Source organism: Bubalus kerabau, chromosome 17 (genome assembly GCF_029407905.1).
Source record: "Bubalus kerabau isolate K-KA32 ecotype Philippines breed swamp buffalo chromosome 17, PCC_UOA_SB_1v2, whole genome shotgun sequence".
NCBI classification, from domain to species: domain Eukaryota; kingdom Metazoa; phylum Chordata; class Mammalia; order Artiodactyla; family Bovidae; genus Bubalus; species Bubalus kerabau.
In genome coordinates this window covers 10,609,170-10,632,242 of record NC_073640.1, presented here as the reverse complement: position 1 = coordinate 10,632,242, position 23,073 = coordinate 10,609,170, and the positions used below count along the sequence as shown (strand labels likewise).

Sequence of the window (23,073 nt, the reverse complement as noted above, 5' to 3'; positions counted from 1 at the left end):
CACAGTGCATTGCTGCTCTTTTTACTTGAGATAGTCATTTAACTTTAGAGCAATTCAAGGTAAGGAATTTACTTTCATGTATCCTATTTCCAGGGCTCTGTATTTCTTTGCATAGATCCAAGTTTCTGTCTAGTGATTATATTCCTTCTATCTGAGAAAGTCCTTTAACATTTTTTGTAGAATAGGTCTGCTGGAGATTCATTCCCTAGTTTTTTTATGATAAATTCTTCCTTTTTCATCTTTGAAAGATACTTTGGCTGGGTATCAAGTTCTTGATTGACCATCGTTTTTTTCCCATCACCTTTAAGATGTTATTTTACTGTGCTATCATGCATGGTTTTTGATAAGAAGTCTGAAATGGCTCAGATGGTAAAGAATTTGCCTGCAGTGCAAGAGACCCAGGTTGAATCCTGGGTTGGGAAGATTTCCTGGAGAAGGAAATGCAATCTATTCCAGTATTCTGGAAAGTCCTGTGGACAAAGGAGCCTGGTGGGCTATAGTCCATGGGGTCACAAAGAGTCAGACATAACTGAGCAACGGACACTTTACTTTTTTCACTGTAATGCTTATTTTTGTTCCTTGGTATGAAATATGTCTCTTTTGTACTGATTGCAAGATTTTCTGATTGTATTTTTTTGCAGCTTCAATATGATACAAGTTGGTATATTGCTTTGTATTATATCGCTTTCTTTTGGGTATGGAGGGGGTAGTATTTATGTTGCTCAGTGTTTTCTGAACTGTTGGATTAGTGGTTTGATACTCTGGTCAAGTTTGATAAACTTTGGCTATTCGTTTTTCAAATATTTCTTCTGCCTATTTACCCTTTCTTTTCCTCTGGGATTCCACTGACATGTGTGTCAGACTATTTTATATCATTCTTAGATGCCCTGTTTTTTTCCCTTATTTTTTTTCTTTGTGTTCCAATTTTGTTAATTTCTATTGACTTACCTTCAAGTTTTCTGACTTCCTCCCTCAGCTTTGTTAATTCTACTGATCAGTCTATCTGCTCTCTTATTATTTTGTTGATTTCTAGCACTTTTGCTTGATTATTTCCTTCTATCCTTGCTTGTAATTTCCTTGTATCCACTGAGTTTTTCTTTCTGATTCTGCATTGTTCATCTTTTCCATTAGAGCTGGTGACTAGTGGCATCACTTGAGGTGATCAAATCCAGTCTCTGATTCATCACTGATCAAATTCAGTCTCCTTCTACAAACACCTGAGATTTGGGGCTAAGTTGTTTTTGCCTCAATATCTATTGTGTGGTGAGTTCTAGGCAAGTTATGAACATGGGTTTGTCTGGATTTTTGTTGTTCTTGTTGTAAAGCAGTGAGGTGGAATTTCCTTATGGAACTCCCGTTATGTGTGTATGTTGTTACTCTTAATTATGTTCCACAGGTTTCTTGGGCTCTGTTTATTTTCCTTTATTTTTTTCATTTGTGCTTCTCAGACTGGACAGTTTAAATTGAATTATCTTCAAATTGCCAACTATTTCTTCTGCTTGTGCACATTCTCTACTGAAACTCTCTAATGAATTTTTCATTTATGTTGTTGTGCTTTTTGTCTCCCACATTTCTTAGGTTCTTTTTTATAATTTCTGTGTCTTTTTTGATTTTTCTATTTGTTAAGCCATTGCTGTCCTGGCTTAGTTTAACTCTTTGTCCATAGTTTTCTCTACCTCTTTGAGCCTACTTAAGACTGTTGATGCAAAGCCTTTGTCTAGTGAGTCCAATATCTTTCCTTCCTTAGGGAAGATTTCTGTTAATTTATTTTGTGAATGGTCATATTTCTTGTTTCTTTGAATGTTTCATAATTTTTGTTGAAGAATAGACAGTTTGAATATTATAATGTGGTAACTCTGGAAAGTAGGCTTTCCTCACTTCTAAGGATTTGTTTTGTTGCTCATTGTGGACTATTGCTATTTGTTTAGAGGCTTTTCTAAACAGTTTTTATAAAGTCTGTATTCTTCATCATGGATGATCTACGAAATCTGTTCCTTTAGCATATGTTAAGCTAGTTGTGACAGATTTCCTTGCATGCCAGGAGAAGTTAATAAAGAACAGAAATAAAAGAAGAAGAGAGGAATTGAGGGAGGGAGGGAGGGAAGGAAGAAGGAAGAAAGGAAGCCTCAGATTGGCTCTGTATTGGGACATTCTTTCAATGCTCAGCCAGGCCATTTACAACTCTGCCTTAGTCTTCACTTCCTGCATGCATGAACGCTAGAGATTAGCCAGAGGCGAAAGTTGTAGGGCCATCCTTGGTCTTTTCTGAGCATGCAGCCTGCCTTGGGAATGTGTGTAGCTTTCTAAATTTCTTGGTACAGTCAGGGTTTTTTGAGTGCCTTAACTTCCCAAGAAAACTCTCCATCTTTTCTTCCCAGGACTTTGTACTTTGTTTTCTCAACTGTATTCTTTTGCCCCAGTTGGCAGCCGATGTTGCAATCTTACATTGTTCTGAAAGAATTAGTCTGCATAAATGTTTTACCAACCTGAATAAGTTTCAAGCAAAATAAAAACAAGTGCTTATGTCAGTTCTTCATGTAGCCCCTAGACAGGTTAGAACAAACACAATTCTTTGAAGAAAAGGTTTGCTCTGCTCCTTCCAGAACCAAGGAACATGGTTTTATATTGGGAATGTGGGCTGCTTTATTCAAGACCGCTGCTGAGCTGGGGAATGGGTGGGGCAAGGGTAAGTTAAAAAAATGACAAAAAAACCTTTCCTACTAGTTTTGAGTTGGGTTTTTCTTGATTCACCATTCAGTTTGGTTGTTACAAACCGTGTTTTCCAGATTCTAGAAAGACTGATTCTGATGTTTTGCTTGATTTTTTCAGTGTTTATGTAGAGAAACAAGCCCTCAGGGCTGCCTACTCTTCCATTTTTTGCTCTTTATTTCAAGAATCAGTTTCTGAATGTCAATGAGTGCAGCCTTTTTACATTTTCTGTTTTACTAATTTCTACTTTGATATTTATGCCTTTCTCTTTCTTCCCAGGAGATTGTGTTTCTCTCCCTGATTACTCAGGGCAGATGTCTAACTCCTTCCTTCTTTCCTTCTGCTGCCCAACTGTTGATTATGTGTGTCCCCATTTTTTTGATTTTTAAAAAAATTGTTACTGTAGTTATTTTCTTAGCTCTTTATTTGATGGTTACTTAGGGCCATTGTTTCACTTATAAGTGGTTGGGACTTATTTTTTAAATGTGTTATCTAGTATATTAGCATTTTGTGTATTTAGAGATCATAGTTCATAAATACCTTCTTTTTTGACATTCATTAGAGGATCTTTCCTCTGATATTTTAGTATTTAATTGATTTTGATGTGTTCTATGGATGATTTTCTTGAAATTTTGTCAAGTTTATTTTGTTTACAAATTATGCAGTTAAAAGTTTGTGTTCATTCAAATATATGCAATATTTACTTGATGAACCATCATATTTATACATCAGATTCTTTATGTCCATGTTTTTCATCTGCTTGATCTATTTTAGCCTGAAAATATTGAGTTTAAGTTTTTCAGTTCAGATTATTTCTACCAGTTTTCTGTTGAATTTTTAAAAGTTACTTTTTGATCTGCTATCTGACACAGAAAAATTCATGACTATTATGTATTTAGTATTTTTTAATTTAAAAAAATCTTCCTTCCTATTTAATGTGTTTTTGCTCCTCACATTTTACTTTGATATTCTTTACAAAATTTGATCTTGCCTGATATATTTTTGTTATTTCTTTTAACCTTTCTCACTAAGTGAATAAGTGTATATAATGAGTACTTGAAATTGTTAGGTTTTATGATTGTTGTTACCATTATTTGGACGCTTTTTTAAGTTTTAGTGTAACCTGCAATTGTACTTAAAAAGAGGCTTGAAATAATTATAGATTTTCACAAATCTATAGTACAGAGTTTCCATATACCCCTTAACCAGTTTTCATAATTATTTACATCTTACACCATGTGCATTTATAACAACTAAGAAATGAGCATTGGTGTTACACTGTAAACTAACCTTCAGACTCTCTTAGGATTTCACTAGTTTAGGCATAGGTTACCCACTCCAGTATTCTTGGGCTTCCCTGGTGGCTCAGATGGTAAAGACTCTACCTGCAAAGCGGGAGACCTGGGTTCGATTCCTGGGTTGAGAAGATCCCCTGGAGGAGGGAATGGTTACCCACTCCAGTATTCTTTCCTGGAGAATCCCCGTGGACAGGAGAGCCAAGAGGGCTACAGTCCATGAGGTTGCAGAGTCGGACACGACTGAGCAACTAAGCACAGCACAGCCGTGTTTTCCATGAGTGTCTTTTTCTGTTTCAGGATCCAGTCCAGGATACCACGTTGTACTTAGTTACTACTCTTCCTCAGTCACCTCCCATCTAAGGCCATATTTTGGTCTTTTTATGTTTTGTAACCTTGACACTTTTCTAGGATACTGGTCAAGTATGTTGTAGAGTTCCCTCAGGTTGGATTTGTCTGCTGTTTAATCAATAGGTTATGGGTTTTGGGGGATTATTCCACAGAGAATAAGTGCTCTTCTCAGTGAATCAGATCAGACTTATGTGACATCAACACGATTTATCACAGGTGATGTAACCTCGATCACAGATGTGGGCCAGGTTTCTGCACTGTATAGTTACTCTTTTTTCTTTGCATACTTTTTTGGGGGGGGTGGTTTAATTGGAGGGCTGTTAAAACTGCGGTGGTAGTTGGGGGAAATATTTTCAGGCTATGCAGATATCCTGTTTCTCTTTAAAATTTTACCCACTAATTTTAGCATCCATCTGTGGATCGTGTTTGTAGCAATTATTACTATGCTGCTCTAATGATGGTTTTTCTATTTCCCTTATTCTTTTTACATTTATTATTTCAAATCGTTCTATGAGGAATATTTGTCCCTTATCCTCCACTTGTTTAGTTCAGAATCAGCAAACATTTTGTGCAGTGGACCAGATAGCAATTATTTCAGTCTTTGTGGGCCGCACAGTTTCTGTTACACAACCAACTAGTCTTGTAGCATGAAGCAGCCATAGTTAATACATAAACGAGTGGGTGTGGTATGTTCTTAAAAACAGACCCAGGACCAGATTTAGCCTGCAACCAATTCTGATAATTAATTCACTTATTTATTTCAGGTGCCCTCATGGATATTTATTTCATTCTTTTAGGTTATGAATGTAGTACTATCACTATTTACTTTTTTCAAATTGTTCTAGCCACTGGGCACTCTTTCAGTTTCAGTTGGCTTCTTTGGCATTTCCTCATCAGTTGGGCTTTATTGATTGATTAAACCCTATCTTATTTTCTGGCATTACGAGATCCTCCAGACTCTTTTTTTAAAAAATGGTTTATTTTTTATTTTGTGCCCTAACGAACAAAATGTCTTCCTCCTTCCTTCTCAACTGAAGGTCCACTTGACTGGTTTTAAACTTCTTAAGTTCACATTATTTATGTTTTCAACTTGTGTACCATTTTGGATGGGGGAAGGCTGGGGTGTGAGGTGGGGAGTTTAATTCTTTGAAATCAAGAAAGTTTGCAAAAATAGAAATTAAGCTGATTTATTCTCAACCTTTGCTTCCCCCAAAAGAGATCTTTTTTTGACGTGCAGACTCAAGATACAGAGATGTCTCTTGTTATTCCTTGTTAGTGTTCTTGTCTTATTTTGATTTTTTTCTCTTTGCCAGACCTACATTTCTTGGATCTCTGTTAACCCTCCTATATGTCTACTCTCATTTTCCTCAATATTTTCTTTAAAAACCTCTGTGTCCTTTTCTTCTGCATTCTTGGAGAGTGTTTCGAGTATGTTGTTTACATCACTGATTTGATTTTCTGCTTGTTGGCTCTGTCCTTTCCTGGTTCCAGTGGGAATTTTATTTCTTTGCTGGCATTTTTTTTCCTTTGGCTTGCTTACCTTCTTTCTTATGTAAATGAGTCTTCTTTCATTTCAGTTCCCTTCTCAACCTATTGATTTCATCATCATCATTTATCTTTTTTCCTTTTTCCTCACTCTTTTTAAAAAAGAGGTCATATTTTCTATAGTCTGAAATCACAACACAAATGCTATCCAAAAATATACAGTAGTACTTCTAGTGTAATGTTCCTGAGAATTTTTAGTTATGATCGTGTTCTGATAGGTTTTAGAGGTTTTTATAAATACATTACCAGTTATCGTCTGTGTGCTCTTGATCAAAGAGGAGTCTCTGGTTTAGTGTTTTCCAACAGAGTGGGTGTGGGAATTCCTCTTGGTCCTCTCCTCACTTAGATGCTGTTGAGTCCCCCATTCTGACCCTCACCCAGAAGCCAGCTTGAACTGTATGGCTCTGAGCCGAACTTCTGCTTCTGTTTCCTTAGTGTAGTTCAGCTGCAGGACATGCTGCCTGTTGGTACTGCCTTATTCTCTGATGAGATTATCTGAAACAACCACAGTCTTCTAAACCTGGTACAGTCCATACCTAGTTGTTTGCAGAACTTACTCCATCTTAATTCTTCCTGAGGACTATACGTGTGCTTGCGTGCTTAGTCACCTCAGTCATGACCAACTCTCTGTGACCCTATAGACTGTAGCCCACCAGGCTCCTCTGTCTGTGGGGTTCTCCAGGCAAGAATACTGGAGTGGGTTGCCATGACCTTCTCCAGGGGATCTTCCTGACTCAGGGATTGAACCCGGGTCTCCTGCATTGCAGGCAGATTCTTTACTGCTGATCCACCAGGGAAACCCAAGGACTTCATCCCCCATGTCAGATAATGGGAGCCTGTGCCATTCTACCTCCAAGGCAGTTGTCCCAAGACACTGAAAGGGTGCAGATAGAGAGGCCTTCATGGTTGTCAGGTCTGAGGTCCAAGATTCTGGAAATGTCCAGGGATGGCTTCTCTGGTGCATGTGTGGGCAGAGAGCCCAAGTGGACATCACTGTCCTTTCTTCCCTTTTGGCCTGGCTCTTTGCATTCAGAGGTCAAGATGTACTAGTAACCCCCAGTTTCTCAATCCAACCCCATCTGGTGTGAGGGGCGTTCCTTTAGGAGTCTGGACATCTGGTCCTGTATTCCTGAGCAGTTGTCATTTTACGTCCTCTTTTGGTTTGGTGGGAAGCTGGGAGAGGGAAGATGACTGATAATTGTTTTACTTCCCTTTGAACTGATGGAGCATGGGAGCAGGAACGGAGGGAGTCCCACACGGCGTGCTGGGGACCCCAGGAGAGACAAACTCAGGAGGCCACTATTCTTTATTGAAGTACAGTTGATTTACAATGTTGTGTTAGTTTCAGGTGTGCAGCAAGGTGATTCACTTATAAATATATATCCTTTTTCAGATTCTTTTCCATTGTAGGTTATTATGAGATATCAAATATAGTTTCATGTGGTATATAGCAGGACCTTGTTGTTTATCTGTTTTATTTATAGTAGTGTGTATCTGCTAATTCCAAACTCTGAATTTATCCCTCCTTCCCACCTTTCCCCTTCAGTTCAGTTCAATTCAGTCGCTCAGTCGTGTCTGACTCTTTGCGACTCCATGAATCGCAGCACGCCAGGCCTCCCTGTCCATCACCAACTCCTGGAGTATACACAAACTCACGTCCATCGAGTCGGTGATGCCATCCAGCCATCTCATCCTCTGTCATCCCCTTCTCCTCCTGCCCCCAATCCCTCCCAGCATCAGAGTCTTTTCCAATGAGTCAACTCTTCGCATGAGGTGGCCAAAGTATTGGAGTTTCAGCTTTAGCATCAGTCCTTCCAATGAACACTCAGGACTGATCTCCTTTAGAATGAACTGGTTGGATCTCCTTGCAGTCCAAGGGACTCTCAAGAGTCTTCTCTAGCACCACAGTTCAAAAGCATCAATTCTTCGGCGCTCAGCCTTCTTCACAGTCCAACTCTCACATCCATACATGACCACAGGAAAAACCATAGCCTTGACTAGACGGACCTTTGTTGGCAAAGTGATGTCTCTGCTTTTGAATATGCTATCTAGGTTGGTCATAACTTTCCTTCCGAGGAGGAAGCATCTTTTAATTTCATGGCTGCAGTCACCGTAACCATAAATTTGTTTTTTATGTCTGTGAGTCTGTTTTTGTTTTGTAAATAAATTGTGTTATTAATTTTAGATTCCATGTATAATTGATATCATATGATATTTGTCTTGGTGTGACTTTCTTCTCTTAGGGTGGTAATCTCGACGTCCATCCATGTTGCTGCAAATGGCATTCTTTCTTTTTTATGGATGAGTAATATTCCATTGTGTGTGTGTGTGTGTGTGTCTCCATCTACTTTATCCATTCATCTGTTGATGGACATTTGTTTCCATGTCTTGGCTATTGTAAACAGTGCAGACATGAATACGTGCTGCCTGTATCTTTTCAAATTAGAGTTCTCTTTAGAAGGCCGCTTTTAAGCCATGTACAGCTGCTGTAAGTTTTCTGGGACCTGGCAGGAGTTGGGGGAGCATCAGCAGCTACAGACACAGCATCAGCCTCAGTCAGGTTGGGCTCACTGAGTAAGGGTGGGGAGTGGATATGGTGTCATCACTGAAAGCAGGGGGTCTGGAGCCCAGACGTTCCAGACCAAGTCTTAGCTGTCCACTGCTTGACAGAGGTGGGGTCTTGGTCAAAGTCTTTAACCTCTGGATGCCTCAGTTTTGCCTTCTATAAAAAAGAGGATAAAGTTACCTACCTCATTTGGATATTTTGACGATGAAATGAGTTAATATATACAGTGTTAATCTGCTATGCAACGATTGCGTATGACAGTGGCTGGTGCTTGGTCAGTGCTGAGTGAGTGTTAGGTGCTGCTGCTGTGATTTGGTCCACCTGCCCGTGGGCAGCAACTGTCCTGCTGCCCGGAGAGGCCTCTCAGTGTCCAGGTTTTCTCCATCTCTGAAGGTCCCTTTCCTTCTTGGAGGAGCCTCCCTGCCCATCCGATTTGAAGTAGCCATTCTTGTCACAGCCCCTTTCTCTCCACCGTCAGAGCACTTTTCATAGTTACTACCCCCGAGACTCTGTGCTGCCCCGCTGAAGTGCTCCCTTTCCCGCAGCCTGTGGGCACCGTCCTGGCGGTCTGCGGGTTCACCAGGGCCTGCGGTGCCTTGTGTGTGGACTCATTAGAGTGTTGGGTGAGCGACTTCATGAAGCGGTCTTCTTCCTCAGTGCCCGTCGCTTTGCTTTGCTGGTCCACGTGCTTGGCAACTTGCTTGCGTGGTTCCAGTGGCTTCCCACCAGTGAGGTGTAGCCAGTGGCCAAGAACTCCTGCCGAGGAGTCAGGCAAACTATGGTTCCAGTCTTGGCTGACTGCCTGCTGACCGTGTGATGGAGGGAAAGTTATCTATACCTGCTCTGAGCCTCAGCTTCCTCAGCTGTCAGTGGTGAGAATGCTCCTCGGGGGAAAGCTCGGGAGGAAAGGTGAAATCTAATGTCTTTTAGGTTCTTAGTACAGTTCCTGGCATGTTCACTTAGCATGTACCACTGAAGGTGACTGGCATCATCCTGTTCCTAACGACACAGCCGTCCACTTGTCATTGCAGCGCTGGTAAAAACTGCCTCAAAATTTCCCTGCCCCCACCTGCGGTAGAATACCATCTGTATCAGCTGGGATCACAGAGGGGAAATGTTAATTAATGATTTGGTTGAACTCCAAGGAATCGTTCAGGGCCTCAGATTGTTTACCTTTGAAAAGAGAGGGTGGCAGGTGTGTGGGTACATGCTTTTTCAATAGCGTTCATGCAGTTGTAGGTAGGGCTTCCCCTGTGGCTCAGCTGGTAAAGAATCTGCCTGCAATGTGGGACACTTGGGATCAATGCCTGGGTTGGGAAGATCCCCTGGAGATGGGAAAGGCTACCCACTCCAGTATTCTGGCCTGGAGAATTCCATGGACTGTATAGTCCATGGGGTCACAAAGAGTCAGACACGACTGAGTGACTTTAACATGCGTTGGTAGGTAACTGCGGGTTCAGGGGGTTGACAGTGGTGTGCATTTAGAAGGTGAGCTTCAGCTAGTACAGGAGGGCTGTGCAGGTAGGCTGGGCATTCAGGAGCAGAACTGCCAGCACCTGGGGGCTCAGGTCTCTGTTTTCAACAGGTGCAAGGAGTCAGGGACAGTGGAGGAGGCTGGGGGAGCTTCAGGGAAAGAGATTTTCCAGAGAGAATATTGCAGTCATTTAACACTCAAGTCCTAAATAACGTGGGCTTTTATTATCCACAGAACAGATTAGCTTTCTGGTTCTATTTGAGGCTTTCCTGAGAAGAAGAGGAAAAGAGGGTCAGAAAACCCGTACAGGGATGTAAAGAAGGAGATTAGGTCCCAGGAGATGGTGCATTCCAAGTCTCAGGGGGTGTCTGGGGGCCAGATTTCCTATGAGCGCCTCGTGGGCATTTTGGTCTTTCAGAAAAAGCAGTTGCTTCTCTAAACCTGAAAAAAAAACTGTTTTTTGTTTTTTTTTTTTACAAAGTGTGTAAACTGTGGAAGAAAAATATGTATATAAAAGCACTCTTGTCACCTGAAGCTTTGTACTTCTCAGAGCAGTTCCACTCATCTTGGAGTGCTTTGTGACTGATGTTCAAGACACTTTATTTTCTCATCACACCTCATTCCTTTTAATTCTCCCAACAACCTTGCGGGAAGCTCTTCTTCTTATTATTACTATTTCTGTTTAACGGATGGGGACAGGGAGGCACAGAGAGGTTAGGCAACTTGCCCAGGGTCACGTATATACAAAGTGGAAGAGCCAATCGTTTTTTTCCTGCACATCAGGCTAGTAATGATCCTGCTAATACTGCTCATTGTTGGTACTGGGTTAACTTAAGTAGAAATGACTGTCAAGTCACCCAGTAGCTTTCTGGATAGGACCAGAGGTGGAAGCAGTGGCCTTTCTGTCCCCCATAAATTAGCCAACTGTGACTGAATCCTCCAGTAACCAGGAGGGAAGAAAACCAGCTGCTCTCCCAGTGTGGCCCCAGGTAGCTGTATAGACCCTGCACCCTTGCTGACTAAAGGCTTCTTGAGCCGCTCTCCTCTGCAGGGCATCTCCCCCACTCAGAAGGACTTACCTAAGTAGGTAGACTCTCCTAGGGAGGAGTTGAATACCCTCAGGATGTCTATTCTGCTGGGTGGGGACACATTGTCTTTAGCTACTACCCAGGTTTGCATTCACAGGAGGATATGCAAGGTGAAGTGACCTTTACCCTGGAATGCTAAACACCTTATTTGTATATTCTCCACGGTTGCCCTAGGTGGTGGGTGCTGTTATTTCCCTCTTGCTAGGCAAGTCATCTGAGGCCCAAAGAGATTTAGTAACTTGATCAAGAACACACAACTCCTTAGAAGCTTTAAACCAGATAGTCTTGCTCCATAGCCTGCATTCTTAAGTACTATACTAAGCTCATTTAATGAGTGTGAGCCATCCATTCATCCACCCATTTATTCCTGAACTCACCTCTCTACCTGCCCTTTCACCCATCCCCCATCCCCCATCCATCTAGTCATTTGTCCATTTGTATATTTTTCCATCACCTGCCCATCTCACTATCCTCCCATCTGTCTATCTATCCATCATCCATCCATTCATCCATCCCACTCTCCACCCATCTGTTCATTCATCCATTCAAGCATCCGTTTTTCCATCCATCCATCCATCCATCCATCCATCCATCCATCCCATTATCCACCCATCTGATCATTCATCCATTCAACCATCCATCCATCCATCCATCCACCTACCTACCAACCATTGTATTGGTTGTTTATTTAGCATGGTTTTTCTGCTTCATCCTGGGGAAGAAGGTTCTCCATCCTGGAGATCAAGCATATGCTTTCTGAAGCTGGAGACCTCCATGCCCACACAAATGCCTTAACTCATAGCCCTTAGACATACCTGGGCTTCCTCCTGACACCCCTAGGCTGGCCTTCTCCAGAATGCTGCTCTTCCCAGCAGTGCCATTCTGCTTGTGCACTTTCCTCCCTCTGTAAACTTGCAGAGGATCTCCCCTTCCAAGTCCTACAAATGTGCAAAACTGCAGGCTCCTCCACAAACACTCCCAACTTTCTGCAACATTATCACAAATGAATACCCAGCTAGCCCCATTCCTTGACTCAGAGATTGAAAGTTTGATTAGTTTGGCATGATTTTACTTTTTCAAGCTATTATAGAGTTTGTGTGATACTTCTAAAAATTATATAATCAATCCAAAACAGATGTTCATAGCGCATTTTAGAAGGAAACAAATTTTAATAGAAATAGGCCAATTTGATTTGAGATGAATCAATTAAGGAAACAATTTAAATTGTCTATGAAGAAGCAGTATTATAAAGAGGCAATATGGTCTAGCTATTAAGATATTTATTAAGAGCAAAGCAATGAAAGTCGTTTAATTATTTTGCATAGCTTCTGTTATACCCAGATATTGGGAGACAATCTCACTTTTCAGAAATTTTCACTTCTTATTATGGAAAATTTTAAACATAAAAATTCTAATATGCAAACATAAACAGTTGAAAATGAACCCACACTTACCTATTACCCGTCTTTAACAGTTGCCAGCTCTAAGTGTAACCACTTTTCCCCTCTCATATTGTTGGGTTTTTTTTTTTCTATGAGTTTCGAGAGCACACCCTCACTTATTACTTTCTTTGGGTCAAAGTTCCACCCTAGAAAATGACATTGACATTGAAATATAATAAACATTTGAATGTAATAGTTTACTTTTCCTTTGAAATTTAGCTCTTTGTGGTAGAGCAAGAGAATTTTTTTTTTTTTAGTTAAAAAATTTCAAACCTATAAAGTTGAGAGAATAATAAATAAACCCTTGTATACTCTTCACCTGGAGAAGGCAATGGCACCCCACTCCAGTACTCCTGCCTGGAAAATCCCATGGACGGAGGAGCCTGGTAGGCTGCAGTCCATGGGGTCGCTAAGAGTCGGACGCAACTGCGCGACTTCACTTTCACTTTTCACTTTCATGCATTGGAGAAGGAAATGGCAACCCACTCCAGTGTTCTTGCCTGGAGAATCACAGGGACAGGTGGGCTGCCGTCTCTGGGGTCGCACAGAGTCAGACATGACTGAAGCGACTTAGCAGCAGCAGCATACCCTTCACCTTGTTCACCAGTTATGAGCTTTGGGACTGGCATTTTGTAAGTGTGCTTTCCCATGATAACACTTGAAGACAGAGACTCCCTGACCTTTGACGCTATGTAGAGAGTAGTACATGACTTGAAAACCAGATCTACGTTCGGATCTTACCTCCACCATCCCTAGCCCTGCATTGTAGGCCGGTTGCCTCATACTTAATTCCTCTTCTATCAAATGGAGCAGTAATAATGTACATTCTGGGGGGTTATGCAAGGTACATAACATCACCTTGCTTGGCAGTTGTATCTGTTATGTTGCAGCTAGGGGAGCCAGCTAGGGGGATATTGGGCGTCACTGACTCCAGGCAGTTTTGGTCAATGTGGAAGATTTTTATAGTTGAGAGATTTGGTACGACCTAGTGAGTAAGAAAATAAATCTGGGCTGAGAGTGGTTCATATTCCCAGTTCTGCTCTTACCAGCTTGGAACTTAGTTGACTGACTTAATCTCTCAGCCCCATTTTCCTCTCTGTAAAGTGGGGATAGGAGGAACACCTACAGCATTGGGTTATTGTTCGGAGAAAATGAAATGAAAGCATCCATGCCCAGCAGTTAGTAGCGTCTGCCTCCTTGCACATGCCCAGCAAACATTACTAATCATTAGTATTATGATAAGGAAGGACACATTAGCAGAGTGGGTGGAAAACCCACACCAAATTGGTCTTTAAAAGTCTGATTCCAGTTTTGTGCCACGAAAAGAATAAAGACCTTACGCGAACGCACACAATGTGATTTTGAGCTAGGGTAAGCCTTGGGGACTTCCTGGGTGGCCCAGTGGTTAAGACTTTGCCTTCCAATTCAGGGGGTGCATGTTCGATCCATGCCTGGCAGTTGAGATCTCACATGTCTCAGGGCCAAAAAAAAGGAAAACGTAAAACAGAAGCAATATTGTAACAAATTCAATGAAGATTTTAAAAATGGTCCACACCCAATCTTTAAAAAAGAAAAAGAGCAAGCCTCGGACAGACAGGTAGAGGCAACCAGCCAGGCATGGCATCATGCAGTTGTCATGGGAAACAACCATACGTGTGCCTTTGGTTCCCTTCAGCTGTCTCCTGAAATGAACCAGCCTTCTTGAAGGCTCCTGGGAGGGTCAGCCTCCTGGCCCCCCTAGCCAGGATGGACACCTCTATCCTTGTGTTGTTCTTGTGATATGGCAATGATTTGAATTTTTTTTTTTTTTCCTTTTCTCTCTCTTTCCTGATTCTCCTCCCACATCCCAGGTCGAAAGGATTGTAGACAAGAGGAAGAACAAGAAGGGAAAATGGGAGTACCTGATCCGGTGGAAAGGCTATGGGAGCACGGAGGACACTTGGGAGCCCGAGCACCACCTGCTGCACTGTGAGGAGTTCATCGATGAGTTCAACGGGCTGCACCTGGCCAAGGACAAGAGGCTCAAGTCGGGGAAGCAGCCCGGCGCCTCCAAGCTCCTGCGGGACGGCCGAGGACCCTCGGTCGAGAAGCTCCCCCACAGGCCCTCGGACGCCGGCAAGAGCAAAGGGACTTCTCACAAACGGAAGCGGGTCAACCCTTCCCTGTCCAAGCCCAAGAAAGGCTATTCAACCAAGCCCCCCGCAAGCGGGGACCGGGCCGCCAAGACGGTGTCTTACAGGACTACCCCCAGTGGCCTGCAAATCATGCCACTGAAAAAGGCACAGAACGGCATGGAGAATGGGGATGCTGGCTCTGAGAAGGACGAGAGGCCCTTTGGAGACGGGTCCCACCAGCCTGACCTGGATCTGAACGACGTGGGCGAGCAGGACCTGGGCGACTGCGATGGGAGCCCCGCGGTGCTGGCGGAGAACGGGCTGGGTATGTGGCTGCTCCTCCTCTCCGATGGGGCTTTGTGGGCAGCCTGGGGAAACACAGGACCCCTGCCCTGGCTCTCTTACCTGGGGCCCTGCGGGCTCAATCCCTTGCCCTTCCCGGATGCCTATGTAGGTGGGGGAGGCCAAGCCACTGATGCTCTGGCCAAGGCCAGTCCCAGGTCCAACATCCCCAGCTGCCCTCGGGGACACCCGAGGCCATGGTAACTGCTCTGGAGGCCCTGCCCTGAGGTCAGCTCAGAGTCCCTAACCCCCAGAACCTGATGTTCATTTACCCCGGGGCCAGTGTCTCTCTGGGGCTCACATGCCTCCCAGGGCCCTCGTTTTCAATCTCATTGTGAACCCAGCACCATAGCCCAGAGAGGTGGAGTCTGGGCCAGGGGCTGCTCCTCCTTCTCAGACCCAGTTTGGACTTGGAATTCCCCAAACTGGCCCTTCAGCTGGAACTCCCTGCCCGCATCTCACACTAATATGCATGATCAGACCCCCGGTCTGTATTAGGTCACAGAGGCTGCCTGGATGCCTGCCTAGGCTCCTTTGGCTTGGTGCCTTCTTGCCCTTCTTGGTGCCTGACTTGCCCCTTGCAAGTCACCCAGCAAAGATGCTGGAATCCCCCCTCCCTCTGACCAAGGCCCCATAGTCACAACTGGGGAAAGAGGAGACAATGACCCAGGTTTTTCGAGCTCTCGAGTCTGACATTCTCCCAGTAGTCAGATGGTTTCCCGACTGAGTCCTCAGTGGCCACATCTTCCAGGTGAGCTGTCTACACTTGTTACCTGCCTTGCTTCATTTCTCAGATATCTGTGTGTCCACGTGGTGAATTTTTCTCTTTAGCCGCCAGGACTCCAGGCCTTGGGACGTCAGGAAATCCTGTAATGGGTGTGGACAACCTGCGCCCAACGCAGTAGGGCCCTCCGATGCCCTGGGTGGAACTGGAGTGCATGTGGGCAGAGGGTGTCAGGAGGCAGGTCGGACAGGCTGGGAGAGTTCCCGGAAGGATGGGGTGACAAGGCACGCTACGGGGATAGTGATGTCAGAGTTCAGGACGCTCAGGGTATGCGTGGCTGGGAAGAGCATCCTCAGGGACTCTCTGCCGGGGGGAATCCGAGCAATCCGCTTTTGAGGTCCCTGTTTCTCCAGAGAGAGGAATTTCACCCAAACAGGATTGATTTAGCAGTCTCTGCCCTAGATTGACTCACGTTTCTGTCTGGGGATCCCTGATGCTGACATGACTCTGCCTGCTAGCATATGGAAAAGCTGTTTGTTTTAAAAAATCCATCTCTCGGGGAGGAGTGGGCTCGTGTGAATGAGGCCTGGCACAAACACCGGTGTTTGACGTTCCCGTGACAGTCGAGCAGCGGAGGGATTCCCCGTCTCGGGCAGGGGAGCCTTGGCGGCTCCTCGGCTGGAGGCCCAGGGGCTTGGCAGTGACTGCTGGCGCCCTGGCTGGTAGCAGCACCCCACCCCCGCCCCCCACCCTGCTCAGGAGGGGGCTGCCCTGAGAGCAGGGTGGGGGGCAGTGTCAGGGAGGGCCATATGCTGACTCCAGCCGCCAGACCGCAGGGTGGAGGGACGCCAGGCCTGTGGAGATTGTGATAAAGGCTTGCTTCTCCTTCAGCGCCCCTTTCCAGAGGCGACATGGCTGCCAGCTGTGTGCACTCCGTCCTCGGGTCTGGTCGATACCACCTGATTCAGGATGGGGCATGGTACCCCGCCACCAGGGGATACAGACGAGGACAAGCCTGCCGGCCCTACTGGTGGCCTCGTTGATGCTAAGTGCCTCTCTGGGCTTTTCTTGTTTCTGATCTCTTCTTGGCCTTATTTATTCCCAGTGTTGAATATTCTGTACTCCACTTGGGCCCACGCCTGCATAGAGAGGAGGAAGTCACTTGCCTTTCTCTTGTTTGGCTTTGAGTGTTCCCAAAAGGTCCTTTGGCTTAATCGCATCCTATAATATTGGTGTCCTTCGGGTTCTCGTAAGGCTAAGGCAGTGGTCCTCAAAGTCACATGTGTAAGATTCCCTGGCACTTTCTTAAAAGGCAGGTTCTGTAGAGTCTGATTTCCTAAGTCCGGGGTGGAGCCCAGAAGGTGGGTCTTTAACAAGCACCTCCTGGTGGCTCTCCTGCATTTTGGGGACCTGCTCCGTGGTAAAATGGGGTGGCAGTTACGTTTCATATCAGCTGTCAATTTACTTTTTTTCTGTTCTTTGCAAGAGTTGGTCACTATGCTAGGTGCTTGGAGGTTAGGGCTGTGCCTTTTGAAACTTAGAGCCTGCTGTCCAGTAAGTTGAAACTGGGTGTCTCTAGGTCATTGTTGAGAAGACTTCTGAGGCTGACACGCTGGTAGGAATAGCACGTTTGTTACATAGATGGTGTGCCTTTCTGTACCTGGGTTGACATCTTCTGTGGTCAGTGGGGTGATAAATGCCCAAGCCATGGTCAGCCTTTAACACTCTAGTTAGAGATAGCTTCATATCCAAGTCTTGGAGTAACTGGGAAGAGAAAAAGACTGAGAATCCTCGCCAGAGGGGGAGAGAGAGAGAGAGAGAGAGAGAGAAAATGCGAGGTTTGGAGTTCTTGAAGAAGACCCAAGACAGGAGGTTGTGTGGTTCCAGAACTTTCCAGCCAGGGGTCAGAGGTATAGTCAAGCAAAACATGATTCCACTTATGTTTTCAGGCAGGGGGAAGCCTTGGTACAGCCAGTGTCCATGCCCACACGGACCCTGAATGTTCTTCTTCCCCCATTCCCCAGCCCCGCCTTCTCTGACCACGTACACCACTGACCCAGAACCCCAGGGGCACAAAGAGGGAGCAACAGGGTTTTCAGCACAGAGGGGCCTCGTATTTGCCTGGCAGAAGATGGGGAGATCCTGGCCAGGCTTTCCCAGCATTTGTTTTGGGGGAGGGCTGTTGCTTTTTATATGATTTCAACTTCTCTTTGGTGAATTAAGGTTCTGCATACAGAAAAGCAACTTATGTAACACGTTACTCATTTACTGCTGACTTCCCCGATCTGAGCTGTGGGAACAAGTGCTAAATTGGGGCTCTAGCGGGTGGTGCTTTGGTTTCAGACAGCATTTTCCCCAGCAATGTTTGTGAAGTGCATGCAGGGGCCCAGGACGGCTTTTGCTTCTGATTCTTTTCCCGTAATGACAAATGGCTCTGTGGTCCAGATACCATCTGCCTCAGTGTCCCTTTGGGAGCTTGTTAAAAATGGTCTCTATGCCCATCAATGAATCTCAGGGGGCGGAGTGTGGATTGTGTCTTTTAAATGCTGAATTTTCACAGCCATGGTGTATACAGCAGTTCTCACGGAAGCGTCTGGTTGTAGTGATGAATGGTTCATAGTCCACGTCCTTTGTTGGTAGATTCAGAATTACTCCTTGAATTTTAAGCTTGTAAGTAGGAATGTGATTTAGTTCTTTAAAGGTTTAAAACCTGAAATAACTTCTCCTTCTTGTTCATACACTCTTTACCAGGCATCTCTCTCTCTCTTTTTCACTCTTTTTTTTTTTTTTCCTAAAACAAACCTGTTTCATCTATACGGAAAAGCTGTTGAATTAGTGAACTCCCCCTGTAGTCTGGTCCAGAATTAGTTAGCACAGTTTCATCAAAATACGCCAAAGCATCAATTATGTCTGATTCTTTGAGACCCCATGGACTGTAGCCTACCAGGGCTCCTCCTCCTTGCCAGGTTTTTCCAGGCAGGAATACTGGAATGGGTAGCAATCCCCTTCTTCAGGGGATCTTCCTGACCCAGGGATTGAACCCCCAGTCTCCTGTATTGCAGGCAGATTCTTTACCACCTAAGCCACCAGGGAAGCCCAAAGCATTAATACTTGACAGATTCAGATGAGCCTTTAACCTGTGGACACATCCCTGACTCTGAGCCCGAAGCACAACACACAGGTGCCTGGTGTTCCCCGAATTTCCATGAAGCCAGTGAGTTTTCACTGTCGACGCTGACCCCATGGCCCCGTGTTCACGTTTCTCTGAATTTTGGGGATCGCCGTCCTCACGTCTTCTGTAGCACAGGCGCTGCGTCTCAGATGCCGCCTGATTCAGTGTTTTCAGAACTGTTCCCATCATTGAATGAGTCATCCCACACAAACGCACAACATTTGCCATCTCTTCTCCATTGATCTTGTAAAATTATCTCAGCTTTCACTTCTACCGTGTTTGTTTATCTCTCCCTACTCACTGTCTCACCACGATTATCGTTTTTCCTTTTATTGATCCTCGTGGAGTGACTGTGCTTTAAAAGCACTTCAGAATTAAACGCGAACAGAGGAAGTGCCCGGTGACTTTCAAGAACCCTGCGCTCTCGGGTGTGGAGCTGGCATCAGGATCCACTGGCTGCTGCTGTTGCTGCTAAGTCGCTTCAGTCGTGTCCGACTCTGTGCGACCCCATAGACGGCAGCCCACCAGGCCCCCCCATCCCTGGGATTCTCCAGGCAAGAACACTGGAGTGGGTTGCCATGTCCTTCTCCAATGCATGAAAGTGAAAGTGAAGTTGTTCAGTCTTGTCTGACTCCTAGCGACCCCAGTCTTGTCTGACTCCTAGCGACCCCATGGGCTGCAGCCTACCAGGCTCCTCCGTCCATGGAATTTTCCAGGCAAGAGTACTGGAGTGGTGTGTCGTTGCCTTCTCTGAGAATCCACTGGAGGGCGTGTTAAAACACGATTATGGCGCCTACCCCTACTGACGTAGCCGCTGTGGCAGAGAGCCTGAGACTCTGCATTTCTAGCAAGTTCACAGATGCTGTGGCTGGCTCAGGGACCCAGCTTTCAGAACCACCGGTCTGGACAAGTTAGCACCGAGATGATTGGGAACGCCAGCTGGTGGTACTGGGAAGCTGAAGCACTTTTGCTCTGGACTTTGAGTTTGCCTTCATGAGAATTCATAAGGTGCAAGTTTGTGGAACAAAGTTGTTGAGTCGAAAGTCTTACCATGTGGGAACTTCCCTGTCCGGCCTCGGCGTGTACGAAGTCCTTTCTGTGGTCCTCACAGCAGCCCTGAGCGTCAGCTGTGGTTAATCCACCCATTTTTCGGAGGAGGAGACTGAGGTTACAAGTGCTCAGGTTGGCACTAGGAGAGAAATCCAAGCAGGCCGACTCCAGAGCTAGTCCCTAGATCACCGCTCAACTGGCTCCCAGGCAGTACAAGGCAGTTCCTGGTCACTGATAAAAATACGCTCTGATGGGGGGGTTGTTGGTAGGGCAGAAACCACTTGGTCATCCTTGTTGTTTACTCATGGATGGATGTAATCCTTCTGAGCCTAAGAAACTGAGGTTAACTATGTGCCATTCAACCTGAAGAGCTTCCCTGGTAGTTCAGCTGTGAAGAGTCCACCGGGCAACGCCTGAGACATGGGTTTGATCGCTGAGTCGAGAAGATCCCCTGGAGAAGGAAATGGCAACCCACTCTGGTATTCTTGCCTGGGAAAGCCCATGGACAGAGGAGCCTGATGGGCTACAGTGCATGGGGTCTGCATAGAATTGGACACGATTTAGCAACTAAATGGCAACAACATTCAATTTCAAACCCAGGAGCAAGTGGTCAATTTCTTAAAAAAGATACAACTTAAGCAAACAGACTCACAGATGACTAGAAAACCTGAATAAGGGAAATGGCTTTTAAATTCCAGTATTAAATCAGTCGTTCCACATCCCTCACAAAAAGAGAGAAGAAGGCACACAGGACTCAGGTGGTTTTACAGGCAAGCCTACAATGGCACCCCACTCCAGTACTCTTGCCTGGAAAATCCCATGGATGGAGGAGCCTGGTGGGGGGGCGGTCCATGGGGTTGCCAAGAGTCAGACATGACTGAGCGACTTGCCTTTCACTTTTCACTTTCACGCATTGGAGAAGGAAATGGCAACCCACTCCAGTGTTCTTGCCTGGAGAATCCCAGGGACGGGGAAGCCTGGTGGGCTGCTGTCTACAGGGTTGCACAGAGTCGGACATGACTGGAGTGACTTAGCAGCAGCAGCAGCAGCAGCTACCCAATATTCTACAACAGAAGCATCTCTCTCATACCCAAATGGTTGCAGAGAAAACAAAAAAATAGGAAACACCCCAGCTCCTTTGATGAGGCCGGCATAACCTGGGTTTCCAAACTGGACAAGGAAGGGAGGAACAAGGAAAATTAGAGGCCAGTTTCACTTAAGGATATAGTGATAAAAGTCCTGAATAACGCCCCCTACCCTGGGCTTGTTACAGTTCCCTGATACTTCCTCAAAATTGTGACTGTTCCAGAAAGTCCTCACTCCATGCTCTGAACTCGACCCCAGTTCATGACCTTTAGAATCACCACTGCTTCTGGAGGTGCCCAGCTTGTCCCGAGATCCAGAGTGTCAGAGGCAGTGGCCCCGAGCCATCTCAGTGAATCACAGGAAGTCCGAAGAGGGTGTCTACACGGGGCCTCTTGTGAAGGCAGGTATCTGTTTTCCTGGGCACAGCTGTTCCTTTAACATACTTCAGACACCCACTCCCAGGCCAGCAGACTTTGACCAGCCTTGTTGTTTTTACAAAAGTGGGTCATTTTCCAGACGTATAGCAGCCACTAGAGCCTAAGGAATTCTTACGTTTTGTCTTTCAAAGCGTGGCAAGTGAGCGACTTGTGCGAATGAATGAACTTAAAACCCTTTTATGGGTAATGTGTGCAGACCCGTCCAACTTGGCCACTGCCTCTGAGTGGAAAGTGCCTGACTGTGATGGAAAATCTGACTGTCGGCTTGACCCACGGCAGATCCAAGGGGGAAATCGACTCTCCCGGTTGGCTCCCCAATCCCGGGTTTGATTTTGGCATCCAGAGGAGACCGATGGAATCTTGACCACTGTCAAGACTTGGAAATCGACTAATCACTTTCACTGCCAGCTCAGATATTGTTTTTCTCTCTCAACCACCTCAAAAAAGAGTCCTTAGGAATTGTTTCCGAGTCCTATTTATCAGTGGTGAACCAAAGAGGGTGGGGTGGGGAGTGGAAGTCCTCTGCTGCCCCGCCAGGCACAAGCTGTGAGGGGTACCTTGTCAGCAAAGGGTCTCAAAACAGTGGTAAAATTTGGTTTGCAGATGTTGGTGAAAAGCTAGTAGACCCCCAGGGACCAGGGCTCCAGCTCCACCCACCCCCCTCAGCTGGCCCTACAAAGACCATCCTGATGATGCAGTGCTGGGATCCACGGTAGTAGAAGCCTTACTGTTTGTGTTTGATGAGTGCCTGTCATTTAATCCCCTCATTGGCTCCCTGACTTAGCAACTGGACAACATAGCAACATAACAAGCTTAGCTATCATCAGCCTTGCTTATAGATGGGGAAACTGAGGCTTGGAGGGGTGCAGACATGGAGTGCCAATGGGAGGGGCTGGGTAGGGCCTTAGTGCCAGGTCTGGCAATGCTGAAGCCCTCAGAGGTCTGTGACCCATTTTTACAAAAAGGCATTACAGGGATTTAGGTTCAAACCAGCAAGCTTCCCCAGGGTCCTAGGGCAGTGTTCTGGCCAGCATCCCTGGGCCTCCCTATGAGACATCTTCAGGGGTTCCAAAGATGCTGGCTCAGCATTTCTGCACGAGGATTTTCCACTAGGCTTGATTTCTTAAAAAAAAATTTATTGGAGTATAGTTGATTTGCTGTGTAGTGTTTGTATCAGGTATACAGCAAAGTGATTCAGTTATACATACATACATATATGTATATATATATATATATCCTTTTTCAGGTTCTTTTCCCATATAGGCTGTTACAGAATATTGAATAGAGTTCCCCGTGCTATACAGTAGGTCCTTGTTGGTTATCTGTTTTATATATAGTAGCATGTGCTTGTTAATCCCAGGCTCCTAATTTATTCCTTCCCTCCACATTTCCCCTTTGGTACCCATAAGTTTGTCTTTGAACTCTGTAAGTCTGTTTCTGCTGTAAGTCTGTTCATTTATGTCTTTTTTTTTTTAAACCTCTATTCTTTATAGTAAAAGACACACACATACATACTCACAGCTCTTCTAGGGAATTCCCTTAATTATCAAAGTTCATTTCAGGGCTAGAAGAATTGGCAGAAAATGAAAGTTAACAGTGTTCATCAGCTGATGAAAGGGTAAACAAAACTTTTTATGTTCAGACAATGAAATGTTATTCAGTCATAAAAGGGAATGAA

General features: G+C 45.1%; 1 protein-coding gene across 1 annotated transcript in view; it reads left to right on the top strand.

Annotated features, from left to right (window-relative positions):
• Window positions 1-23,073, top strand: part of CDYL2 (chromodomain Y like 2) — a 158,335-nt gene that overhangs the window by 91,374 nt on the left and 43,888 nt on the right. The window contains exon 2 of the mRNA XM_055552020.1: window positions 14,321-14,909. Coding sequence (XP_055407995.1) covers window positions 14,321-14,909 — 589 coding nt within the window. The remainder of the gene's footprint in view (window positions 1-14,320; window positions 14,910-23,073) is intronic.